General features: G+C 41.3%; 1 protein-coding gene across 1 annotated transcript in view; it reads right to left on the bottom strand.

The window, feature by feature from the left end:
* The window catches only part of LOC146856110 (uncharacterized), a 57741-nt gene that overhangs the window by 11489 nt on the left and 20171 nt on the right, over positions 1-26081 (bottom strand). Inside the window, exon 2 of the mRNA XM_085650702.1 lies at positions 10803-10853. Coding sequence (XP_085506828.1) covers positions 10803-10809 — 7 coding nt within the window. The 5' untranslated portion in view covers positions 10810-10853. The remainder of the gene's footprint in view (positions 1-10802; positions 10854-26081) is intronic.

The raw sequence follows: 26081 nt of genomic DNA, 5'->3' as shown, positions 1-26081 counted from the left end.
AGTGCTCGGCCGGCCCCCCCGGGGGTTGGGGGTGCGGCCGAGCTCTTTGCCAGGGTCGGTTTTCGTCCAGTTTTATTACAGGGCCGATTTTGCAGCTATGCTGGAAAAACAGCCCTGTAACAAAAACGGCCCCCAGGGGCCCAAAACCGGCCCCCACCCATGCGGCGCACCAGGGGATTGCCCGGTGCCCGCTACGGCCTGTCCAGCCCTGAGCTGCGCCCTTACATCATCTGCTAAAATCATGGTGGGGTATGTAAGAGTGTCGAGTGGCTTTTGGCTGCGATATTTTCTTGGTGAAAATGAATCCTTGCATCCATTTTTGGGTGGAAGGGGGCCTTTTACACCAAGAAAATAGCACCAAATGCCCACTCCGCCCCCCTGTGAAATTCCATGGCATCTAACAGATATTTAATTTAATTCCACTGAATTCCACAGAATCAAATTCCACCAATTCCGCCCACCCCTAGTTGTGTGGATGTGAGTGTTTCTGAATGTGAAAGTGCATCCAGTGCACAGTTCCCTGTAAACTGCGCGCCTGGCCGCCCGCGCACCCGTCTCACCTGGAGCGCGCAGTGTGGCGTATGAAGCACGCACAGCGGCAGATAAGTTCAGCAGCAAGTGCCTCCTGCACTTGCTACATTTCTTTTCTTAAAAGGGTGCGGCCGTTTGGGAGATTGTCTGCCTATGTAAAACTATTCATGTTAATCGCAGCGCTCGATAAGGCGTTGCAATTAACATGACTACTTTCACAAAGACACACAATCTGCCCCGCAGCTGTGCCCTATTAACAAATGAAAGGCAGCAAGTCTACAAGCACACGTTGTGCTTGTAGACTTCCTGCCTTTCTTTTGTTAATAGAGCGGTGTAAATTGTGTATGAAAAAAATACCTGGGGCAAGATCTTAGCAAAACACGGTTGGACAACACAGGACAACGCAACGACAGCAACCTCTGGATTGGACTGTTTTTGCACCTCGGCAGTGACACTACTTTCGGGAAACGTTACCATTATAAAACATAAACAGACGGCTACATTTTTAAACTGTGCTTTGCAGGAAAGGTTATTAGTCAATCCTTCCCTCATCAAGCCTCCTGGGATGGAATTGATATGTGTATGTCAACACATTTCATTTGATTCAGTGTGTGAAGAACTGTGTTTTATACACATGCCACTAGCTGCTTCCATCCTTTACAGTTGGTTCCCTCCTGCCACTTCTCTCTGAGCTCTACGCTTCTCTGTTTCACAGAAACTAATGTGTATCTCGGTGAGCAGCCAAAATATCGAAACTAAAATATCTACCTACACAAATATCGAGTTTTTAATATCGATGGGACAGAATATCGATGTCAATAATATCTATGGACAGAATATCGATCCTAAGGTAAGTATTTTAATATCGATGTTAGTAATATCGAAGTTAGTAATATCGACATCAAATATATCGATTTTACTAATACTGATGTTACTAATATCGATATTTATATTATTGTTATGTATTTAATATGTATGTGTTATATGTTTTTAGTTAAGTGTTCTACTGGTTTTAACATATATGTATACAATTTTTATATGTTAACAATGGTTTTTTAAGTCAATTTTGTGTTTTAGTACCGTAGCGGGTTGTGGGTTTATAGGGGAATAGGGTGGGAAGTAATTTAATTATATGGTATTAATTATACATTTTTAGGAATTATAAATTAATTTTAATTATTTTTTGCGTTTAAGTTCTGTAGCGGGTTGTGGGTTTATAGGGGAATAGGGTGGGAAGTAATTTAATTATATGGAATTAATTATACATTTTTAGGAATTATAAATTGATATTGATAAATTTTTGCGTTTAAGTTCTGTAGCGGGTTGTGGGTTTATAGGGGAATAGGGTGGGAAGTAATTTAATTTTAATTAATTAATAATTTATTCTCATTTATTGGTATTGATAATTATATTATTGTTAATTAAGTATTAATTGGTAATTAATTTTTATTAATTGGCAATTAGTTTTAATTAGTTGATTAATTGATAATTATGTTAAGTGTATTATTTTATTAGTGGAGTGTGTTGTGCGTTTATAGGGGAATAGTGTTGGAAGTAATTGAAATCTAATTAAGTAATTATTAAATTAGTTGTTGGGTGTTGATAATTAATTAATTGGACAGTAATTATTAATTGGTAAATATTTTAAATGATAATATTTTGGTTATGAAAAATAATTAATTGTTGATTAATGATTAATTGTGAATTAAATATAATTAAATATTATGCATTGATATTTCTAATTAATATATTAATAAGTAATTATTAATTGGTAATTAATGTGTAATATTTATTATTTTGGCGTATGAAAAATATTTAATAGTTCAATATTTTTAATTGGTAATTAATGTTTCATAATTATTATTTTGCGGTATATATTTTTTTAAATGGTTAAATATATTTTAATTGGTATTTACTTTTTAATAATTCATATGTTTTTGGTTATGAGAAATATTTTATCGTTTAATATTTATTATTTGGTAATTAATATTTATTAATTATTATTTATTGGTATTTATTATTAATGTATTGTTAATTAATTATTCTTTGGTAGTTATGTTTGTAATAATTATTTATTGGTATTTGTAAATAATTTTGAGTTATTTAATAATTAAATCACTAATTATTTTAAAGAATTATTTTATTTATAACTATGTTATTTTTAACTTCTACGCTATCCAACACTTTCCCTACTGTTGCACCCTCTGGAGTTGGAATAGTAAATTTTATCCCTACGCTATCCAACACTTTCCGTACTGTTGCATTCTCTGGAGTTGGAATAGTAATTTTTACCCCTACGCTATCCAACACTTTCCCTACTGTTGCACTCTCTGGAGTGGGAATAGTAATTTTTACCCCTACGCTATCCAACACTTTCCCTTCTGTTGCACTCTTTGGAGTTGGATAAGTAATTTTTACCCCGTCGCTATCCAACACTTTCCCTACTGTTGCACTCTGTGGAGTTGGAATAGTAATTTTTACCCCTACACTATCCAACACTTTCCCTACTGTTGCACTCTCTGGAGTGGGAATAGTAATTTTTACCCCTACGCTATCCAACACTTTCCCTACTGTTGCACTCTCTGGAGTTGGAATAGTAATTTTTACCCTTACGCTATCCAACACTTTCCCTACTGTTGCACTCTCTGGAGTTGGAATAGTAATTTGTACCCCTACGCTATCCAACACTTTCCCTACTGTTGCACTCTCTCGAGTTGGAATAGTAATTTGTACCCCTACGCTATCCAACACTTTCCCTACTGTTGCACTCTCTGGAGTGGGAATAGTAATTTTTTCCCCTTCGCTATCCAACATTTTCCCTACTGTTGCACTCTCTGGAGTTGGAATTGTAATTTTTACCCCTACACTATCCAACACTTTCCCTACTGTTGCACTCTCTGGAGTGGGAATAGTAATTTTTACCCCTACGCTATCCAACACTTTCCCTACTGTTGCATTCTGTGGAGTTGGAATAGTAATTTTTACCCCTACGCTATCCAACACTTTCCCTACTGTTGCACTCTCTGGAGTGGGAATAGTAATTTTTACCCCTACGCTATCCAACACTTTCCCTACTGTTGCACTCTCTGGAGTGGGAATAGTAATTTTTACCCCTACGCTATCCAACACTTTCCCTACTGTTGCACTCTCTGGAGTTGGAATAGTAATTTTTACCCCTTTGCTATCCAACACTTTCCCTACTGTTGCACTCTCTGGAGTGGGAATAGTAATTTTTACCCCTACGCTATCCAACACTTTCCCTATTGTTACACTCCCTGGAGTGGAAATAGTAATTTTTAGCTCTACGCTATCCAACATTTTCTTTAATGTTTTTTTGTGGAGCTGGAGTAGTAGTTTTATTGTCGATGCTATTTAATATATTTTGTATTATTTTAGCTAATGTAATATATAATTAATTTTAACAATATTCAAATTAAATGTAATTTTTTAAATGTGTTATATATAATTATTTAATTTTTATTCATGTTATTGTTTTATGTGTATGATGTATTTGTAATTTATAATAATTTGTAACAAGTTATAAGTTATTAAAACAATTATTAAAATGTATTATTAAGTAAGTATATATATTATATATTATATGTATATGTTTAATTAATGTTTTATTACATTATATATATTAATTATTAATTTTAAACATTATAACACATATTTAATTATGTTTATTTTATTTATAAGTATTATTTGGTTTATTTTACATTTTTTTTTTAAACTAAAAAATACTTCATATTTTTAATAACGATATTTTTGACATTCTATATTTTATTTTCGATATTTTTGTACTTACCATGTTGTAGATAGGATCTCGATATTCTTGTCATCGATATTTTTGTGTCGATATTTTTGTAGGTCGATTTTCTGTCCGTCGATATTCTGTCAGACATTCGTGTATCTCACTGCGTCCCATATAAAGCACTTCAACTGTGGTGACGGGAGGGCTTTAAGTGGGCCTGGTCCTGCCGGATTTTGCCATCAGCCTCAAAATGAAAAATAATCGTAACTCTGCAGCAGTGCCGCCCTTCACTGCCTTTGATGTAACTAAAAAAAGACTAGTTATAGTTCTTTCAGTCTCATCATGTCAGACCTGAAGCATATTCAATGTTATAAACAACATAAACAACGAAGCCATAGTTGTTGCCTATTTATCTTATGCAACCAACAACCATTGACAAAGCCAATAGCCCTGGCTTGTTGTAGGTATAATTTTACTTGCTATATTATATATCTGGATGCAATAACAAAAGCAGCAAAAATACCTGCCGGGCGTCACACTATGCTAAGCACAGATTTTAAGCTTACTGTGCTTTTAAGCCACGCCCTTAATTACATCGGCCACGCCCCTGAGAGAACCCCACGTTTTTTCATTCCTCTTAAAGCCCTGGGTGACGGCATGTGATACTAAGCTTCTTGAGAAACCCACTGATTGAGCAGCGTAATACCAGTGGGGCAGCACACTATGCTAAGTACAGATTTTTAACTTAAGTGTTTTAAGCCATTCCCTTAATTGCACTGGCCACGCCCCTATGAGAGCCCCCCAGTTTTTTCATCCCAATTAAAGCTCTGACTACAAGCACGAGGTACTTTGATGTGCCATCCAGTGGTGTCAACGGACTTACTTCACGCCTGTGTGTCGCTGCAGGGGAAAGCGGACGGACACAGGTATATTATTGTTTCAAAAGGACCAGCTGCGAAGTTCCTTGCCTCCAGCAATTTTCAGGCAATAATAAATATGTCAAGATAACTCTGGTGAATAATGTTCTGCCTTGGGAGAGATAGGAATTTGCTCTAGTGGAAGTTTTAAGGTAGCACTGAGGGTTAATATGCCTGCAGCAAAGAATGTGTACCATGCAGATCACACAGTGCATAGAATGAAAATTGGTTAGCAAATTACTACTTTTGTCAGAGAGATAATTTAGTTACTGGAGGTTTATAAGTTAAAATCCTAATATAGAACAGTAAACTATTAATTGTCATCAAAGAACTTCATGCATACTGCAAGGTATAGATTAGAGCGTTATGATTTTTCCCCAGCCATTTTTTATCCTAATGTTGCAAAAAAGGTTCATTGGGTACAAAGCTATTCTTTTTAAAGAGAAACCCTAACCATGGTTTTACATTTTAAATTCCAAGTTTGTGCTTCTCCAGACAAAGCAATGAAACTATACTGCCTACCAGCATGAATGACATGTCACTCCTTCACCTTGCAGTCCTCTGTCATATGTAACATTTCTTACACACTGATTTTTATATCTATGATTGATTGTTTCTGTTTAATGTGCGTGCAATGTAAAATACACTCTACACTGGTATGAGTGGTGCTATAAAACGAATTCAGTGCATCTCAGAGAGAGGGTAATAGAGACTTGAGCGGCACTGTTAAACGGTAATAGTGAGGGAATCACTGGCAGAGGTGGTCATTGGGGGGCGCCAACAAACATTGTCATGCAGGGTGGCACCAGCGCTAAGGTCTGCCCTGTGCGGGGCATATTGTGTGCCTATGAGAAAGTATTCATGTTAATTGCAGCGCATGTCTGGTGCTGCGATTAACATGAATACTCACACAATCTGCACTGATATTTGTCGCTGCACCCACACTCGCGGTCGGGTTCCTGGCGCAAATAACCTTGGCTGCAGCGCACAGAGACCTTATACTGCCGCACACAGAGGAAAAATATTAGAGGGAACATTGATCCAGTGTGTTCCTGTGCTTGTTTCTGTCTGCACCTGTGTCTGTTTTTTGTGAGTGCGTCTGCATGATGTATTTATTATGTCTGTGATGTCAATTTCTGCGTGTCTGCACATGTTTATGTGTTTGTATTTTTGCTCCATTATGAGTCTGTGTTTGAATGTGTGATGGATGAGCGAGAGGGTGTGAGAGTGGAGAGGCGATAACAATCTGAGTACAGTGTAATCTAGGTTGCTAAATGTGTTGTATTGGGTGACAGGGTACCTGAGGCTGGGTTAAGTGGCAGGAACGTGGTGAAAGTAGCAAGGGTGGGGAGACTGGTGAAACATGTTCAAAAAGTAGAAATGTTAAATGTGCAAAAGAGTGGGATATAGTTGAAGGGGTGAGTGTGAGGGGTTGTGTCTCTAGGGGCTTCCCTTACCTGTATCTCGCCTTGTCGTCCTCTCAACGGACTTCCTCTGCATTACGAGAGCTGGAAGGACAAGCCTTTGCAATGCAATAGGTCTCGCATTTGTGAGAGTTTGAGCTATTGTCATTGTAAATGACAATGTCTTTTATTTATGTCTTTATTTCTAAAACCAATAAATAAAAGACATTGTCATTTACAATGCCAATAGCTTAAACTCTCGCAAAAGCGAGAGCTATTGCATTGCAAATGCTTGTTGTGTAGTGCTACCAGTAGTGAGCCCTGCCATGACTCTGGGACAGCTGACCCCATATATCCTATCCTGCTCAGCTGGGCAGACGCTTGCAGTAACTACTCCAGTGTGTCTCGCTCTCAGGGCTAACCAAAACACTGGCACAACAACCTTCACACTTGCCAAATTGGCTAGCTTTTGTATGTATGACACAGTAGTGAGCAAAAAATCAATAAGCCAATGATAGGCCACTGTTCGCATTTTGCTTGGACATGAAGCACTAGTTTGACATACAACTGACGTGTAGGTGGACTGAAAATTTGTAATAAACTACTTTTAGAAGCAGGGATCCATTAGTGATCCAGATTTGCGCATCAGAAACACGATCACTGAATTTGAAGGGTGAAGGGGTAGACTAAAATCAACGTGACAGCAGTAGAAAACAGCAACGGAGAAGCTGGAAAGGAAAGATGGTGAACAAATGAAGGCACCTTTGCAGTCAAATGGGCTAACATTTGGCCAGAAAGTCACAGAAAAGGTGAGGACACGTATCACTGGTGCAGACAACGTTTCTTAATTGAGAGAGGATACCAAAGAGTTCCTTGGTGGGGACAGAGTCACAAGAAAGGCAGATGGAATAATAACTCTTCTTGACTTTCAGGGTTGTTGCCCTATGCATCCTCAAGTGTGGTCGGTAGATGGGCTAAGTTGCCTGTTCCTTTACTTCACTTACACAAATGCTTGGTTTATAGCATCGAGAGTTGCAATCTCTTTCAATAAATATTTTACAGATCCTGTATTGCTAAGAGAGGGAATAGCTGTTGTACTTACTGTATCTTCAAGTCACAGATCAGAGGCTGAAACAGCAATATTTAATCTGGTGATACTGTACAGCAGGGAAAAGATGGGGGAGGAGTCTTATCAGGACTCTAATAGGGTATGTTTGGTCAAGGCTGGGGTAGCAATGAAGACCAAGATAGCAAGGCAGACACTCCAAGAACTAGTAAAGGCTTTAAAATATCTATTATCATGTAATCTGTAAAAAATGTCATGTTGCTGAATGGTTTGAATCAATGGCGCGCAAATAAAACTGCTGCAGTTCAAAAGTATAGATTAAGGACTTAATCGAGTAATATAAGGCCTGTAAAAGAAGAAGCCAACAAGGACAGTCTGGCAGACTACTAAGCGAAGGTTTGTAGTGGAATCGCAAGTTTCAGCAAAGGAGAGCTTAATGCCAGGAGAGCAGAATGTGAATAGATGGAGTGAGTTGCTCTAGGCAAGGAGGGAGTCAATCAGTAGTGGGGAAAGACTTAAATGTGTTTTTGTGCACCTTGATTTCACTCTCAGCTCTTACTGAGTTGTAAGAAATACTTTCTGGGAACAGGGCACGGATATCTGCCAATCATGCCTCAGTGAAAAACAACCAATCAGACTGCTTTTCAGTGAGCGGTAAACGTAACAAGTGTTTGGACAGGATTCTTACATGAAAAGGAATGCATTTTAGGGATGGCTGAAAGAAAACAAGGAGATAGGTTACAGGTAGATGCATGCAGGGTATATTAGGAAGGACTGATCCCAAAAGGAGGAGCAGGAATCGGACCATGTTGGGCGAAAAGGTCTGAGAAAGGGGCCCAATGGAAGGCTTGACGTTTAAGGGCACCCCTCTTGGTTTCTAGTAAAGTGATGGAAGGCAAAAGGGCTTACCAAGGAGGGTGTGGGAAATACAGAGGGAAATACTGTTATGGAGGGTGAAGAAGAGGGCGAAATGAGGTTAGTTGGTGGCATGGAAGAGAAGTAAGTGCATGGGAATAACTAAAGGTGAGCTGAAGGTGCAGAAAGCAGGTTTGGAGAGGATGCTGAAATCGGCCGATAGAACTTCACATTGTCACACTCATCATGGACATGACAAGTGGAGTGCTCGGTGTAAAAATGCAAAATCGAACAGAGGTGAACCACTTTGTTGATGCGTTCAAAGCTCGAGTACTGTGCAGCAGACTGAAAAGTTTCAAAATAAAGTATGTCTTGTAACAAGATGATGCAGTTAGTGTACCTGCCATAATAGAAGGTCTTCAGCAAAATGTAAATTTCCTGTAAGTGTATAGCCAAATATGAACCCTGGAAGCTAATAAAAATAACGTTCTTCCAGTAGAAAGTTCAAAATTAAAGTAGAATACAGGTCGAGGACAAAACAGCACCCAATATCAAATTAAGTGCATATTGCATCTTTAAACTGGCAATGAAGGCACTTTGTGGAGCCCTTTATGCCAAACAGTATACGTCAGTCACCCAGTAAAAGCAATGCTAAGCCATCCAACACAATATCTGCAAGCTAGTACTGTGTGCGCTCACAAACTGCCAAGTCAAGAGTACATAGAAGAACTGGGAAGCACCACTACCCCTGCTGCATAAGAAACTGAAGTGTATGCTTACATCTTGATGCCTCAGCAGGTAAGTAACACCAACATTTTAAACTATCAGACACAGAAAAACCAAACAGTTGCATAACAACACAACTCCCTCCCAAACACACAACAATGGCAGCCCGGCAGTGACAGACTCCCTGCCATAAATCAGGGACAGTGCGCTGACTAGGGGCAAGGGAAGGCATATTCCTAAAGAAAACAGCAACGAAATAACTGGGATAAAACACACATGCAGCCTTACATCACAGCATTCCTCTGCCCTGAGCAGCCCCAGGCGCACCGCCGCGCTCCCCTGTGGAATATTAACAGGATGCGAGGCAGATCTGAGCCCAGGATTCGGAAGGATGAAGGGGGTAAACATGGGGGTGCACTACAGAAGTGGTTGCGCGGATACAATATGAAGTAGAAGAAAGTGGAAGCACGCGAAAGTGAAAGCGTGCCATGCGCGCGCTGTGATAAAACGCAGTGTTGAAAAGAGACGCCCGGCGAACAGGAGACGCGCCATGCGCGCAAGCGTGCTGAAACGCAGCGAGCCGTACACGAGGAGATGTGCACACCACCTGTCCGGGCCCGTGTACATCTCCTGTCCCCGACGAAAAACTGACAACAATAGATCTCACCAAGGCGAGCAACGCATGCGCTGCATCGTTAAGCGAGACCTAAAAAAGGGAAGAAAGGTCAAACAAATCCGCACCACAGTCACACATGCAGTAAATGGTGACTGTTTCTTTAAGCAGGACAAAGGAGTCAAGAACGCGTAGAACCAATCGTAAGAAGGCAGCGGGGAGAAAACGGAATGACAGAAACTGGAAGGGAAGACGAGGAAGGAAGATGCTGACGCCAGTGGAAGCAATACAGAAGCTGCTAGAGAGGAAGGCACCACCGCTTGGGATCCTGTGGAGTGGAGGAAGAGCCCGAATCTTCAGGAGGCCGCCAGGGAAGCCGCTAAGCAAGAGAGTTGCGGCATAGTGATTGAGTTCACGAGGACAGAATTGTTGTTCATACTAAGATGGGAGGAGGGCGGAGGGTGTGGGAGGCAACACTGGGCCCGGGAGGCGTTGGTGAGGAGTTGAGTGGTCCAGCGAGTACCTTCATTCTATCTTAAAAAAGGAAAATCCCCAAAGTGCATGCATAAGCACTACAAAATCTAGAAGACACTGGGATAAAACATTTAAATGGAAAGTGGATTCCTTATATTTTTGGTGTATAAAGGGCTAGGATAATTGTGAAACCCTTTTATATTGATTTTGAACCTCCTTTAATTTATCTTAGAACGTCCCATGACACAAATGGGTACAGCATTATCTCTCACACACTGGGAGAGAGAAACCAGGGGAAGAAACCATTGTTTATAAAATCAGAGAGAATATTGAATGTTAGTCCAGTCTCGCTATATCTATACTCTTCCTTTTCTCTCGAACGTGGCATGACCCTTTCCCTCTTGTACACCAAAGTAGATGGTGAAAGAAAACTACTGATTGTGGCCCCTGAATAGTTACTTACCACTCATTTCTTTTGCCCAAAAATCCAAGGAGCCTGTCCACACCTGAAAACCTAGAGGAAAAAAAGAAGAAGACGAAAAGGGATCAATATCGTCTCAGGAAGACAGTCTCAGACACACCTGTACATGTTTAAATCGCGATAAACTCTGAATAAAGACACCATTGCGAAACACATCAAGCCTCCTTTCCTATACATCCGTCCCAGTCTCCTACAGTTATGATGAAAATGGCAAAATGGGGTTTTAGCAGGTTCAGTCTGGATGAATGAGAGGATACTGGGAGATATTTGAGGTCTTTGGGTAGTGTTATGTTATGTGTATTTATGACGCTTCCCATCAGTCGCAAGGGTATCCTGGTGCTGAGCCAGTGTGTGTGCATAGCCCTGCCTATGGTAGGTTGGTTAATTGAAAAGCCAAGTCTTCAGCTTGTTACAAACTTCAAGAAGAGAGGAGGAAGCTCTGGTGTGGAGTGGGAGGTCATCCCATGCTTAAGAAGCAATGTAAGACAATACCAATCTTCCGAACCTGGTTCCGTGTCTGCATGGTATGTGTGCAATTAGGAGACCTGGGAACAGGGGTAGCTAGGTGGTTGGTGAAGGGAGATGTGACTATTAAGGTAAGGGGGGCCTCATTTGTGCGGTTCCTTGAATGTGTGTGTGAGGAGCTTGAAATTAGTACGTTTGTGTATTGGGAGCCAGTGGAGCTCCCTGAGGTGTGGTGTGATGTGAGTTCTCAGTGAGAGGTTGAAGATGAGCCTGAGTGTCATGTTCTGGATGGTTAATAGTCTTCTGGTGAGCTGCTTGGTGATCCAAACTTAAAGAGTGTTCCCATAGGTCAACTTGCTGGTGACTTGGGCATGAGTGACTGTTTTTCTAGTTTTGCTTGGTAGCCATTTCAAGATCTTTCTCAGCATCTTCATGGCGTGGAAGCAGGATAAAATGACAGCATTTACTTGTACGGTCATGTCCAGTTTGCTGTTGATGATGATTCTGTGGTACCTGGTGTGGCTGTGTGTGTGAGTTCGGGCAGCCACCATTTGGAGTCCCATGGTGAGGTGTTATCGCTGAAGATTACTACTTCCGTCTTGTTGGTGTTGAGCTTGAGATGGTTGGCTTTCACCAACTTGGCGACTTTCATCATACAGGCAGTGAACTTGTTTCTTGTGTTGGGTGTCTCTGGTCGAAGACAGTGAGTGTGTGTTTCATCTTGTGTGTGTTGGAGTGGATGTTGATGGTGATTGCGCAGATGACGATGGCCAGAGGAATTATATATGTGTTGCAGAGGGTGGGGCTGGACGGTGTACTTTGAGGCACTCCACAGATGAGTTTGTAGGCTTCTGAGTAGTAAGGTACCACTCTGACCGCTTGTGTTCGATTCCTTAAGAAGAAGCAGATCCACTGAAAGTGGAAGTGGGTTCATGGATGCCAATCTTGTGAAGGTGCCCTAGGAGGATGGAATAAAAGGCTGTGTCAAATGCTGCAGAGAGATTCAGGAGAATGAGGGCTGGCATGTCTACTCTGTCAAAGATCATGCAGATGCCATCTGAGGCTGCAATGAATGCTATATCTATACTGGGGTTAGGCCTGAATACAGACTGTGTGGTGTCGAGCAGCTGATGGTTGCTGAGATGTTTGGTGAGGTTTTGGTTGACAATTGTCTCTAAGACCTTTGCCGGGTACAGTAAGAAGTAGTTGGGTTTGTAGTTAGAAAGTGTGGCTGGGTCAGCAGATGGCAGAGCAGAGTTTTTTCCTTGCTCACTAAAGTTAAGTTGGTGTGAACGAGAAAGGAAAATACAACGCTAGACCCCCTCACAGTGAGATTTCTCTCAACTCTGTACAGCGCGGCTGAGTTTTTTGGTCACTTCGCGGAGTTCCACATAGTGGAACTCCGGGAACTCAGCCCAGGCCTAGTGTTTGTGACGAGGGCAGAAGCCCACTCCTCACCTGTGATGCTTTTCCAGATGTGGCTAATGGGTCCAATGGTGGTAGATCTGTGGTGGTGCCGGGTGGGTATACTGAATCTAACGAGGATGTGATCTGTCCAGGTCATACTTGCTGGCTTGTTGAATGTGATGTTGCTAATTGAGGAGAAAATCGGGTCCAATAGGTGTCTGGCAGTGTGGATGGGTTTGGTAATATGCTGGGTGAGTCCGAGGTTTTCAATGTTTACTAGAAAGGCTGTAGAGTTTGCGTCTGTGTGGTCTTCAAGGTGAAAGTTATGGTTTCGGAAGAGGGTGAAGGTGCTGGCGTTGATGATGAGAGATGAGACAAAGTCTGTGATGTCAGTGTCAAAATTGGTGCAGGGTCTTGGTGGTCTGTATATGAGGGTTCCACTCAGGGAGAGGTTATCCGTGATGCAAATCTTGAATGTGAGGTGTTCCATGTAGTTGACGGGGATGTCTGTGTAGGTGATGCAGCTGATCATATCTTTAAATGTGAGGAGACGCCATCACTGGGCTTGTGCTGAAGGTCTTGTCTGTCGATCTTGTAGCTGGTGGGATGGCAGTAGCGATGTCCAGTGTAGAGGTTGGGTTTAGCCATGTTTCCCTGAGGAAGACTAGGGCCAGACTATGGTCGTGTAGGAAGTCCCATATTTCTGTGCCGTGTTTGGTGAGTGAGCAGGTGTTGAGGAGCCTGAATGTGAATGTAACTTGTGTGGGTGGTGGTTTGTCTTTATTAGCGTGAGTAGGCGGCTGGTTTGTGTGAGTGTGAGTGGGTGTTGGGAGCTGTTGGTTTGGAAGTAGTGGTGTGTAGGGTGTGGGAGAGTGTACAAGAACTTGCAGGAGGCGCATGTGAATGCTCCTTCTGATTTGCGCGGTGCGATGTAGCACCAGTGCAGTGACTGGTGGCCGGGGTTGAGAGCATGGAGGATGTGGTGGTTAGGCATAGGACCAGGATTCCTAGCCCTGGGTGTGGTCCATGAGCAGACGGGGTTGCTTTTGGTGCACCTTCAATGTGCCAGCAGCACGTGGCCACTGCATGTCTGCATTACTGACGCTATTAAGTGAGGGGGATGGAGCATAGTGAGTGGTGGGGAGGTTAAACCAGTGATGTTACTTCCTCTGTGGATGGATGATAGGCATTCAAGTGAGATCACTTCATGTGCAGATGGATGATGGGAAATGAAGTCCCTTTGCTTGGCTTCTTTTAAAACACGGACTGACAGTGATGGAAGGGATACTCTTCTGGGTGGTGGGGCTGGGTATACATGAGTGGGTAAAAAAGGCTTAACAAAGGGTACATTTGGGTATGATTGTAAAGATGGATAGGTGAAGATGAGAATGGCCAGGCTCAGTAACAAGGGTTGATGGCGCATGATGGTGAAGAAAGGGGTGCTTGTGTAAGAATGGTGCAAGTGGTAGATTTGTGGTAAGGGAGTATCCACAGCATGAATGTAGGCACATGGATTCACCAGGAGTGAGGAAAACAGCTCTAGGAGGTCTGGGAGTTGGTGTAAGCTTTGTAAGGTCCGTCCATTTGTAAACCAGGAGAGGTGGCAGGGTGAAGAGGGCTGCATGGGGGATTCTGTGAGACACTGGGGAAAATAGAATGAGGTACACCCTTTAATCAGAGAGAAATATTGAATCTGTAGCAAAGGGATGTAGAGGGGCTGAGTGCAGACTAGAGGTGAGCGAGCCACTGACAGCTTGAGCCAGGCTCGAGCCTGAAGTCTGGCTGTGGCTCAGCTCAAGGTCCTGTTGGAACCTCTGGCCCAAAATGAGCCGAGCTTTCTTGTGGCTTCTGCCTACCTCCATCTACTGGGCATGTGGAGTTACGGCCAGTGCTGCCAACTATGGAACTGGGGAACCAGTTTTGATTCATTCGCTACGTTAGCTCAAAATCATGTGATTCTGGGCAAATCACTTGATCTCCTCATGTCTATAAACAATGCATGTGATCTTGTGTAATGTAATTGGTGCACTTGTAAAGTGCTCTAATACCTTTGGGTCGAGTTCATGCTATATTTTAAAAACTGCAGAAGAATGCACTAAGAGGTGAAACCAACCACTAAACATAATGAAAGACAAATAGATACCCATTTACTGGCTGATTTGTACAGAGTAAAACCAGAAAACGTGGATATATTGGCACTGCTTACAATGTTTGATCTTAGGCAAATACTTTATTTCACCAAAACGTTTTTTTCCTTCATCATCGCGTATATAAGCACTTTCGTATATGCGAGTTAAAATTGCCAGTTGTACAAAACTATCACTTTAATAAGTACTTCTCAGGGCAGTGCTATAATGTGCCCTACTAATTCAAAAGAGACTAGATATACTATTTTAAGTGATTTGTTGTATAATTTACCTAGCAAATATTTTCACGTCTCGACCCGTGAACGGCCTCAAAGATCCGAGCCAGACCCTTAGCTCGGATCTCTGTTGATTTGTTGGCTTGCCCACCTCTAGTGCAGACGTTGTGTAGGCCTGGAGATGTGTGTGTGTGGGGGGAGGAAACATTATGCACTATTCTGTTTGTGATTTCCACTAAAAGTCACATACTCTTGCTATGACCAGATTCGAGGGAACACTTTCAAAGTCCTGGATGTAAAGTTGCACTGTAAATGTACAGGTATTGGGTGCTCCTTCTGAGGGGAACACGTCTCACACACACACAAAGGCATGAGGTGTGTTGGGGACGCAGGGGGGAGGGTTCTGTCTCATCCCTTATGTTACCCAGTGCTCCTCACGGGGACACCCTGCTCTGCAGTCTAGCTAGGAGTCGAAGTGGTGAAGAGGCCGCTATGTGTCCTTGTGTAATGTAACTGGTGCTCATGTAAAGCGAACCAATACCTTTAGGTCGAGTTCACATTCTATAAAACAAGCATTGGTAATGCGTCAGTTTCGCCTATGTAATGAATAAAGATCTGTTTTCATCAATCATCGTCCTCGAGAAGGAGAGAGCTCCCTGACAAATAACATGGATGTGGAGAGAATGTGGAGGAACAAACATTAGTAAATGTAGCAAAATATGCTAATGGAGGGAAGGTAAGTGGCACCCAAAGGAACCAATGAGAAGGGAGGAGGTGGGAGTCCCACCTCCTCCCTTCCCACCGTGGGACGTAAGTCGCTTTTAAGTTTATATTAAAAACAACAGATTTCTCAAGCACAGCGCAAGTGCTGTGCAGTCGAGAAACCGAAACCCTGCAACAACAAAAATGTACATTCCCTCCTGAGAACAAATTAGCTGGTTCCTCCCAAAAAAAAGTGTCTATATTGTTTGAGGACAGCTTATGCCACAGTGTGGGCGGCACTCTTAACTTGTTAAGATTCACACAAGGACCTCTCAGTCAGCAACAGGTGCTGAGACCGCTGTGTCTTCCTGGGAGGTATTTAAACCGCACCCACCACCTACAAAACATACGCCTTAGGCCGAGAAACCTAAAGGCGCGTTAAAAATCTTTCTAAGGTAGATAATTCTTCAGTCTCCTGCTATGTATACCTTTGGGGCAGACACCAGTACTGGGCTCAAATGCCACAGAAAGTTTGGTTACTAATCAAAATAAATGTGTGCGGGTCCTCGTACGATGTGAAAATCGAGGGGTCATAACGTACCCCCGTCTCTTCAATAATGCTTCAAGGGAACTTGTACCATAAGGTCTGTATTTCTGCCAACTGTTGAACTAAGTTATTGTCTTTTACCGTTCATTTTATTTTGAGCTCTGGGAAAATTCAATGAAAAACGGATGCAGATAATGACAATTGTCCAGTTTGAATATGCAGACAAGTATAGCTTTATATGCATTATCTCTTTAAAGTATCCGTGAACGGAGCGACAAAACTAAAAATACGACAATTTTAAATTAAATAACTGGCTTTCCCAGAAATATCATGGAAGTGTGTAGACACTTTTGTGCTCGTGTCTGTGCAAATGATGACGGCGCGATCGGATTTGCAGTACCAGCACTAGGTCTTTGGGTAACGTTTGTAACGCCTCAACAGGAATTATCTGTTATTAGGTATGTCTGCAGTCTAACAATAAAAAGAAAAAAACGTCGATAGTTTATAGAACTACATTTACTCAGAAATGTCGGGGAGACCTGGAACTACAGCTATGTTTGCTTTCAAATAATAGTGACAGTTTAATTTGCACTAAACGCACTATCTGCGCTTCAGATGCGCTCAAAATATAACGTTACATAATTGACCTTTCATAAATTGAAAATAAAGACATTTATCATCTTTTATTCTCAGAGATGAATGTTTCTAAATGGCGTGTGCTGCAGAACTGGTTCAGGATGGTTCTGCATTCAAATGTCTTAGTCAGGCTGCTGTCGAGACACAGCCTTTGTGCAATGGCGCCCCTCTCAGCAGGGAGCCTCTGGCCTGGCGCACCCACCGCAGAGGCACAAAGAGGTGTGAGCTTCAGCACTTCCCTGTCATCAGCCCAACTGAAAGTGTGATCAAGGAAGACAAAAGACTGGGCTCCACCTAAAGTCACCCCTTCACGTGCACACCAGAATCTGCAAATCACCCCCTCACACCTACAAGTTAACAACAAAGGCAGTGTCTGAGGAAATGGAATTAACAGCCCTTTGCTAACAAACACTTCTTTGACATTTAAAAGGGAGCCCCCTCCTCATCCCAGTGTCTGGATCTTCACCCTTAGGCATGCCAGCAATGCACTTCCACCGTCTGGGGTACCTTTTCCCACCCTCCATATTGTCCAGGAATTATACTGGATTTAAGCAGGACAAAATTATGCAGCAGGTTTGACTAAATTATCTGGCAAGAAATTCAAACTATGCGATGGAAAGAGGGCCATTTTGTGATAGTGCTTTAAATGGAAATGTAGACGTGCAGATACTCACTGTGTAGAGTACCTGCTTGCTCTTGAAAAGTGCTTACATATACTGCAGCAGTGCAGAGAAGTGCAGATACTATTCTTTTTTAATTGAAAAAGAGCAGGTACTCAGTACTGGGCAGTACCTACCCATTTAAAGCACTAGTAATAGTTTTACTTCATTTTCTTGTCATGTTTACACATTAAAACACCAAAATACAGAAATAAGCAAAGGAAAGGTGACCGGCCACATATGTGGCAAATGTGGCAAATCTATACTTTTAAGGAAAACAACGCCGCAGCAGAATCTCATAATTACAGTGGCCCTTATCTTATTCTCTGTTAAGCCAAAGTCATCCTACATGGATAAATGTAAATCTAAATGGATCCCACTGTGTTTTACAATGAATACTGTGAGTCAAACTCGAGAATGAACATCAATAGAAATCCACTCTGGTATTTGCTAAATCGCCTTTCAATGTTTGCATCCATCCATCACTTTAAGCTTCCAAGCCCTGAACTAATCCTGTCTGCTTCCTGAAATGATGGTCTAGTAGAAGCTTAGCAGTGGACAGACTGCTCGTCTCACACTCTAGCCTATCAAAGTATCTAACATAGCACTATCTGCAAATGCAAATAATGCTGTTTCTTTTAACAGTTTTGTATTCTCAAACTGCATGCTATGTCCAAAATATGCTCTATATTCCTAAAATCCGGCATGAAAAATGTATGTTTACGTAAAACCTCTGATGAACCTCTAATTTTTCCTTTCAAATGGCTCTCTCCTGCCTGTCCACCAGCTGCATGCCCCTTCTCTCTCAGCATAACCAGCTCTAGTTTACATACATGTTTTTCCTATTGTAGTTCTGCAAACTGCCTACAACTATTTTCAAAGATTATACAATTTTCCTGAGCACCCCAAATTCAATGGTGTACAGTCCTGTTATTTATCCACAATATACAATTTTCATTTTTTTCTTTTTTCTTTTGTTCCAAACAAGTCTTCACATATAGATATGTTCTTAGATGTAACCTTCGCGCATGGAAATATTCATAGATGTAGCCAACACGTGTTTCGTCGGCAAGGCAACAATTGTCACTGACTTCCTCAGGGCTACAAACAAAGCCTAAACATCAAATATCACTATCCAGTACCAAGTCATACAATCCCAATGTCCTGAAAGCATCGTAAACCCATTTTGTGTGTCCAAATCATGACCAAAGTTATGATAACAGTAAATAAACACAAATTGGTGCACCCACATGAAGTCATCCTCAAAAAGTAAGGCAGATGTCTCATGCTGATCAAAAAATTGCCATATCACCAGAAAGTGTGTAAGTGTTCATTAGCCAAATCAGATCCAAGAAAATAATCCTATTTCACAAATCATGCAAGTTGCCTCAGAGCCAATTCGTCATGTACAAAGGTATTCATTCATAAAGATAATACTGAGTGTTCACCTGTCTTTTCAAAGTCCACAATCTCTCCTGTTTTCGTAAAATGATAACTCTGCAACTTAATAATACCTTATCGCTTCCTGCTCATACATTGAACCCACCTGCGTACGCTCACAGATGTCCCCTTCCCGAACAATGATGACACCTAATTACTATTACTTTAATCTACCACAAAGAAACAAGTGAATGCATAGAATGGTTTGTTTGGGTGAACAAGACTAATACCAATAAGTAACAATAGATAATAACACTGGACTAACCACTAACCCTTCATCTGGAGTAATAAGGGCTATATAAATGCAATAACAATTACAGCTTTGAATGTTTGCAGGAAATCACAGCAACAACACATTTGTTTTCAAATATACAACACAGTGTCTGTGAAAGAGAACCATATCAAAAATAAACAAAAGAAGATATAACTATGACAAGTGCCCAGCTTTATTGATCTGTAGTATTTAAAAAAGAACTCTGAGCAGTGATATGATTAATCCACATTTCTCTCTCTGAATACTGCGTGGGTGCCTCTCCAAGAAACCTTTGACTTAATAAATACCAATGGTTGAAAGTGCTGGAGAAGGTAACATTACAAAAAATTGCAGTAGATACCAGGTCAATGAAAACACTCTTCCCTCACCACAATTAGTGGTGTAGCTTCAGTGAGGGTGTTTGGGGTGTGACACCTTCAAAATAAATGCATTTGTGGCTTAGTAGTTGGGTCTGGGGTCTTTGAGACTTTTCCGCTATGTCGGTGTTAGTTTTCATTGTTCTTTTTTCTTGTCATGGTCCAAGAATAAAAGCCAAAAGCATGACCTCTGATGGAAAACAGACGAAAGAGAGCAACAGTAACGATCATCTAGTCGCTGAATTTCAAAATGTGAAACCAGATAACCTGGAATCAATATGGCTTTCCTGCTTGTCCAATTTGTGTGATCTAGGCAAGCATTTTATTTCACAGAGCCTCCTTTCTAGGTCGAGCCTAGGCAGCTCGCATGCGCTGTTTTCGAGACATGCTGTATTGACTCTGTGGGCTTTGAAAACGCCCAGCATTTTTCATTGTTTGTTGCGTCTGCCTTTCAACATTCCTTTAGTGTTTTTTAGGTCTCGCTGAGTCAGCGCGCATGCGCTGCTCGGAGAGACTTTAGTAGGTGACTTTTCAAAGTGTGGTTGCTAGAGGTAATTGTTTTGTGTGTGGAGACAGCCACCAGTGCTACAAGCCTGCTGGAACAGTTGCTGCCTTTCTTACTTTAGACGGTCACTGTCTCAAAGAGATGGGCAGCCACTAATAGTCCCACTACAGTAGTGGATTTATAAGCGCACCATTCCATGCACACCACTGCTAACCTGTGCCTCTTTGCTTTCGGTGGGTCTCAGCTGGAGGAGGAAATTGTGTGGGCTTGAAGTGGCAACCGTTTTAGCCTTCACCCCTTTAAATATTAATATTAATCATGTGGAACAACAATTCCAATCTGTGTTATGTAGGTAAGAGCTTCATTTGTTAGAGGCGACTACCACTGCCAGCAGTCTCTTCAAATAAAAGAAAACCACACACAAACCAGAGAAGATGGCTCCTTGGAGAAGAGTTCTTATCTAGAGACCGCTGTATGTTGATGCCCTATTTTTAGAGACAGTTGCTTCAAGCCCTCTCTCGCAACATCTGATCATGTGATTTAGGGTGTGCATGTGCGGAGATGCCCAAAACAACCTCCCTCTGCTTCAAGGCTAGAATTATAATTCGTAACATTAGGCACGATGGTCCCATTTGGTGACCGGCCACTTTTGCAAAGGCTTTCCACTGTGCTGGGACACGTGTGCCACATTTCCGTTGACTTTCGATCTGTTTGCTCTACAATATTTTTTTAATAAAAATCTGCAGTTTATGTACCAGATGATGGAATATGTAGCAAATGTGGCAAATCTATACTTTTATGGAAAACAACGCCGCAGCAGAATCTCATTATTACAGTGGCCCTTATCTTATTCTCTGTCAGGCCAAAGTCATCCTAAATGGATCCCACTGTGTAAGCCCTGAACTAATCCTCTCTGCTTGCTGAAATGATGGTCTAGTAGAAGCTTAGCAGTGGACAGACTGCTCGTCTCACACTCTAGCCTATCAAAGTATCTAACATAGCACTATCTGCAAATGCAAATAATGCTGTTTCTTTTAACAGTTTTGTATTCTCAAACTGCATGCTATGTCCAAAATATGCTCTATATTCCTAAAATCCGGCATGAAAAATGTATGTTTACGTAAAACCTCTGATGAACCTCTACTTTTTCCTTTCAAATGGCTCTCTCCTGCCTGTCCATCAGCTGCATGCCCCTTCTCTCTCAGCATAACCAGCTCTAGTTTACATACATGTTTTTCCTATTGTAGTTCTGCAAACTGCCTACAACTCTTTTCAAAGATTATACAATTTTCCTGAGCACCCCAATTTCAATGGTGTACAGTCCTGTTATTTATCCACAATATACAATATTTCTTTTTTTCTTTTTTCTTTTTTCCAAACAAGTCTTCACATATAGATATGTTCTTAGATGTAACCTTCGCACATGGAAATATTCATAGATGTAGCCAACACGTGTTTCGTCGGCAAGGCGACAATTGTCACTGACTTCCTCAGGGCTACAAACAAAGCCTAAACATCAAATATCACTATCCAGTACCAAGTCATACAATCCCAATGTCCTGAAAGCATCGTAAACCCATTTTGTGTGTCCAAATCATGACCAAAGTTATGATAACAGTAAATAAACACAAATTGGTGCACCCACATGAAGTCAACCTCAAAATGTAAGGCAGATGTCTCATGCTGATCAAAAAATTGCCATATCACCAGAAAGTGTGTAAGTGTTCATTAGCCAAATCAGATCCAAGAAAATAATCCTATTTCACAAATCATGCAAGTTGCCTCAGAGCCAATTCATCATGTACAAAGGTATTCATTCATAAAGATAATACTGAGTGTTCACCTGTCTTTTCAAAGACCACAATCTCTCCTGTTTTTGTAAAATGATAACTCTGCAACTTAATAATACCTTATCGCTTCCTGCTCATCCATTGACCCCACCTGCGTACGCTCACAGATGTCCCCTTCCCAAACAATGATGACACCTAATTACTATTACTTTAATCTACCACAAAGAAACAAGTGAATGCATAGAATGGTTTGTTTGGGTGAACAAGACTAATACCAATAAGTAACAATAGATAATAACACTGGACTAACCACTAACCCTTCATCTGGAGTAATAAGGGCTATATAAATGCAATAACAATTACAGCTTTGAATGTTTGCAGGAAATCACAGCAACAACACATTTGTTTTCAAATATACAACACAGTGTCTGTGAAAGAGAACCATATCCAAAATAAACAAAAGAAGATATAACTATGACAAGTGCCCAGCTTTATTGATCTGTAGTATTTAAAAAAGAACTCTGAGCAGTGATATGATTAATCCACATTTCTCTCTCTGAATACTGCGTGGGTGCCTCTCCAAGAAACCTTTGACTTAATAAATACCAATGGTTGAAAGTGCTGGAGAAGGTAACATTACAAAAAGTTGCAGTAGATACCAGGTCAATGAAAACACTCTTCCCTCACCACAATGAGTGGTGTAGCTTCAGTGAGGGTGTTTGGGGTGTGACACCTTCAAAATAAATGCATTTGTGGCTTAGTAGTTGGGTCTGGGGTCTTTGAGACTTTTCCGCTATGTCGGTGTTAGTTTTCATTGTTCTTTTTTCTTGTCATGGTCCAAGAATAAAAGCCAAAAGCATGACCTCTGATGGAAAACAGACGAAAGAGAGCAACAGTAACGATCATCTAGTCGCTGAATTTCAAAATGTGAAACCAGATAACCTGGAATCAATATGGCTTTCCTGCTTGTCCAATTTGTGTGATCTAGGCAAGCATTTTATTTCACAGAGCCTCCTTTCTAGGTCGAGCCTAGGCAGCTCGCATGCGCTGTTTTCGAGACATGCTGTATTGACTCTGTGGGCTTTGAAAACGCCCAGCATTTTTCATTGTTTGTTGCGTCTGCCTTTCAACATTCCTTTAGTGTTTTTTAGGTCTCGCTGAGTCAGCGCGCATGCGCTGCTCGGAGAGACTTTAGTAGGTGACTTTTCAAAGTGTGGTTGCTAGAGGTAATTGTTTTGTGTGTGGAGACAGCCACCAGTGCTACAAGCCTGCTGGAACAGTTGCTGCCTTTCTTACTTTAGACGGTCACTGTCTCAAAGAGATGGGCAGCCACTAATACTCCCACTACAGTAGTGGATTTATAAGCGCACCATTCCACGCACACCACTGCTAACCTGTGCCTCTTTGCTTTCGGTGGGTCTCAGCTGGAGGAGAAAATTGTGTGGGCTTGAAGTGGCAACCGTTTTAGCCTTCACCCCTTTAAATATTAATATTAATCATGTGGAACAACAATTCCAATCTGTGTTATGTAGGTAAGAGCTTCATTTGTTAGAGGCGACTACCACTGCCAGCAGTCTCTTCAAATAAAAGAAAACCACACACAAACCAGAGAAGATGGCTCCTTGGAGAAGAGTTCTTATCTAGAGACCGCTGTATGTTGATGCCCTATTTTTAGAGACAGTTGCTTCAAGCCCTCTCTCGCAACATCTGATCATGTGATTTAGGGTGTGCATGTGCGGAGATGCCCAAAACAACCTCCCTCTGCTTCAAGGCTAGAATTATAATTCGTAACATTAGGCACGATGGTCCCATTTGGTGACCGGCCACATTTGCAAAGGCTTTCCACTGTGCTGGGACACGTGTGCCACATTTCCGTTGACTTTCGATCTGTTTGCTCTACAATATTTTTTTAATAAAAATCTGCAGTTTATGTACCAGATGATGGAATATGTAGCAAATGTGGCAAATCTATACTTTTATGGAAAACAACGCCGCAGCAGAATCTCATTATTACAGTGGCCCTTATCTTATTCTCTGTCAGGCCAAAGTCATCCTAAATGGATCCCACTGTGTTTTACAATTAATACTGTGAGTCAAACTCGAGAATGAACATCAATAGATATCCACTCTGGTATTTGCTAAATCACCTTTCAATGTTTGCATCCATCCATCACTTTAAGCTTCCAAGCCCTGAACTAATCCTCTCTGCTTGCTGAAATGATGGTCTAGTAGAAGCTTAGCAGTGGACAGACTGCTCGTCTCACACTCTAGCCTATCAAAGTATCTAACATAGCACTATCTGCAAATGCAAATAATGCTGTTTCTTTTAACAGTTTTGTATTCTCAAACTGCATGCTATGTCCAAAATATGCTCTATATTCCTAAAATCCGGCATGAAAAATGTATGTTTACGTAAAACCTCTGATGAACCTCTACTTTTTCCTTTCAAATGGCTCTCTCCTGCCTGTCCATCAGCTGCATGCCCCTTCTCTCTCAGCATAACCAGCTCTAGTTTACATACATGTTTTTCCTATTGTAGTTCTGCAAACTGCCTACAACTCTTTTCAAAGATTATACAATTTTCCTGAGCACCCCAATTTCAATGGTGTACAGTCCTGTTATTTATCCACAATATACAATATTTCTTTTTTTCTTTTTTCTTTTTTCCAAACAAGTCTTCACATATAGATATGTTCTTAGATGTAACCTTCGCGCATGGAAATATTCATAGAAGTAGCCAACACATGTTTCGTCGGCAAGGCGACAATTGTCACTGACTTCCTCAGGGCTACAAACAAAGCCTAAACATCAAATATCACTATCCAGTACCAAGTCATACAATCCCAATGTCCTGAAAGCATCGTAAACCCATTTTGTGTGTCCAAATCGTGACCAAAGTTATGATAACAGTAAATAAACACAAATTGGTGCACCCACATGAAGTCATCCTCAAAATGTAAGGCAGATGTCTCATGCTGATCAAAAAATTGCCATATCACCAGAAAGTGTGTAAGTGTTCATTAGCCAAATCAGATCCAAGAAAATAATCCTATTTCACAAATCATGCAAGTTGCCTCAGAGCCAATTCATCATGTACAAAGGTATTCATTCATAAAGATAATACTGAGTGTTCACCTGTCTTTTCAAAGACCACAATCTCTCCTGTTTTCGTAAAATGATAACTCTGCAACTTAATAATACCTTATCGCTTCCTGCTCATCCATTGACCCCACCTGCGTACGCTCACAGATGTCCCCTTCCCGAACAATGATGACACCTAATTACTATTACTTTAATCTACCACAAAGAAACAAGTGAATGCATAGAATGGTTTGTTTGGGTGAACAAGACTAATACCAATAAGTAACAATAGATAATAACACTGGACTAACCACTAACCCTTCATCTGGAGTAATAAGGGCTATATAAATGCAATATCAATTACAGCTTTGAATGTTTGCAGCAAATCACAGCAACAACACATTTGTTTTCAAATATACAACACAGTGTCTGTGAAAGAGAACCATACCCAAAATAAACAAAAGAAGATATAACTATGACAAGTGCCCAGCTTTATTGATCATTAGTATTTAAAAGAGAACTCTGAGCAGTGATATGATTAATCCACATTTCTCTCTCTGAATACTGCGTGGGTGCCTCTCCAAGAAACCTTTGACTTAATAAATACCACAATTAGTGGTGTAGCTTCAGTGAGGGTGTTTGGGGTGTGACACCTTCAAAATAAATGCATTTGTGGCTTAGTAGTTGGGTCTGGGGTCTTTGAGACTTTTCCGCTATGTCTCATTGTTCTTTTTTCTTGTCATGGTCCAAGAATAAAAGCCAAAAGCATGACCTCTGATGGAAAACAGACGAAAGAGAGCAACAGTAACGATCAACTAGTCGCTGAATTTCAAAATGTGAAACCAGATAACCTGGAATCAATATGGCTTTCCTGCTTGTCCAATTTGTGTGATCTAGGCAAGCATTTTATTTCACAGTGCCTCCTTTTTAGGTCGAGCCTAGGCAGCTCCCATGCGCTGTTTTCGAGACATGCTGTATTGACTCTGTGGGCTTTGAACACGCCCAGCATTTTTCATTGTTTGTTGCGTCTGCCTTTC

The sequence above is a fragment of the Triturus cristatus genome, chromosome 4_1 (assembly GCF_964204655.1).
Source record: "Triturus cristatus chromosome 4_1, aTriCri1.1, whole genome shotgun sequence".
In the NCBI taxonomy this organism is placed as follows: domain Eukaryota; kingdom Metazoa; phylum Chordata; class Amphibia; order Caudata; family Salamandridae; genus Triturus; species Triturus cristatus.
Note: the sequence above shows the minus strand (reverse complement) of the source record. Positions and strands in the feature narration are given on the sequence as shown.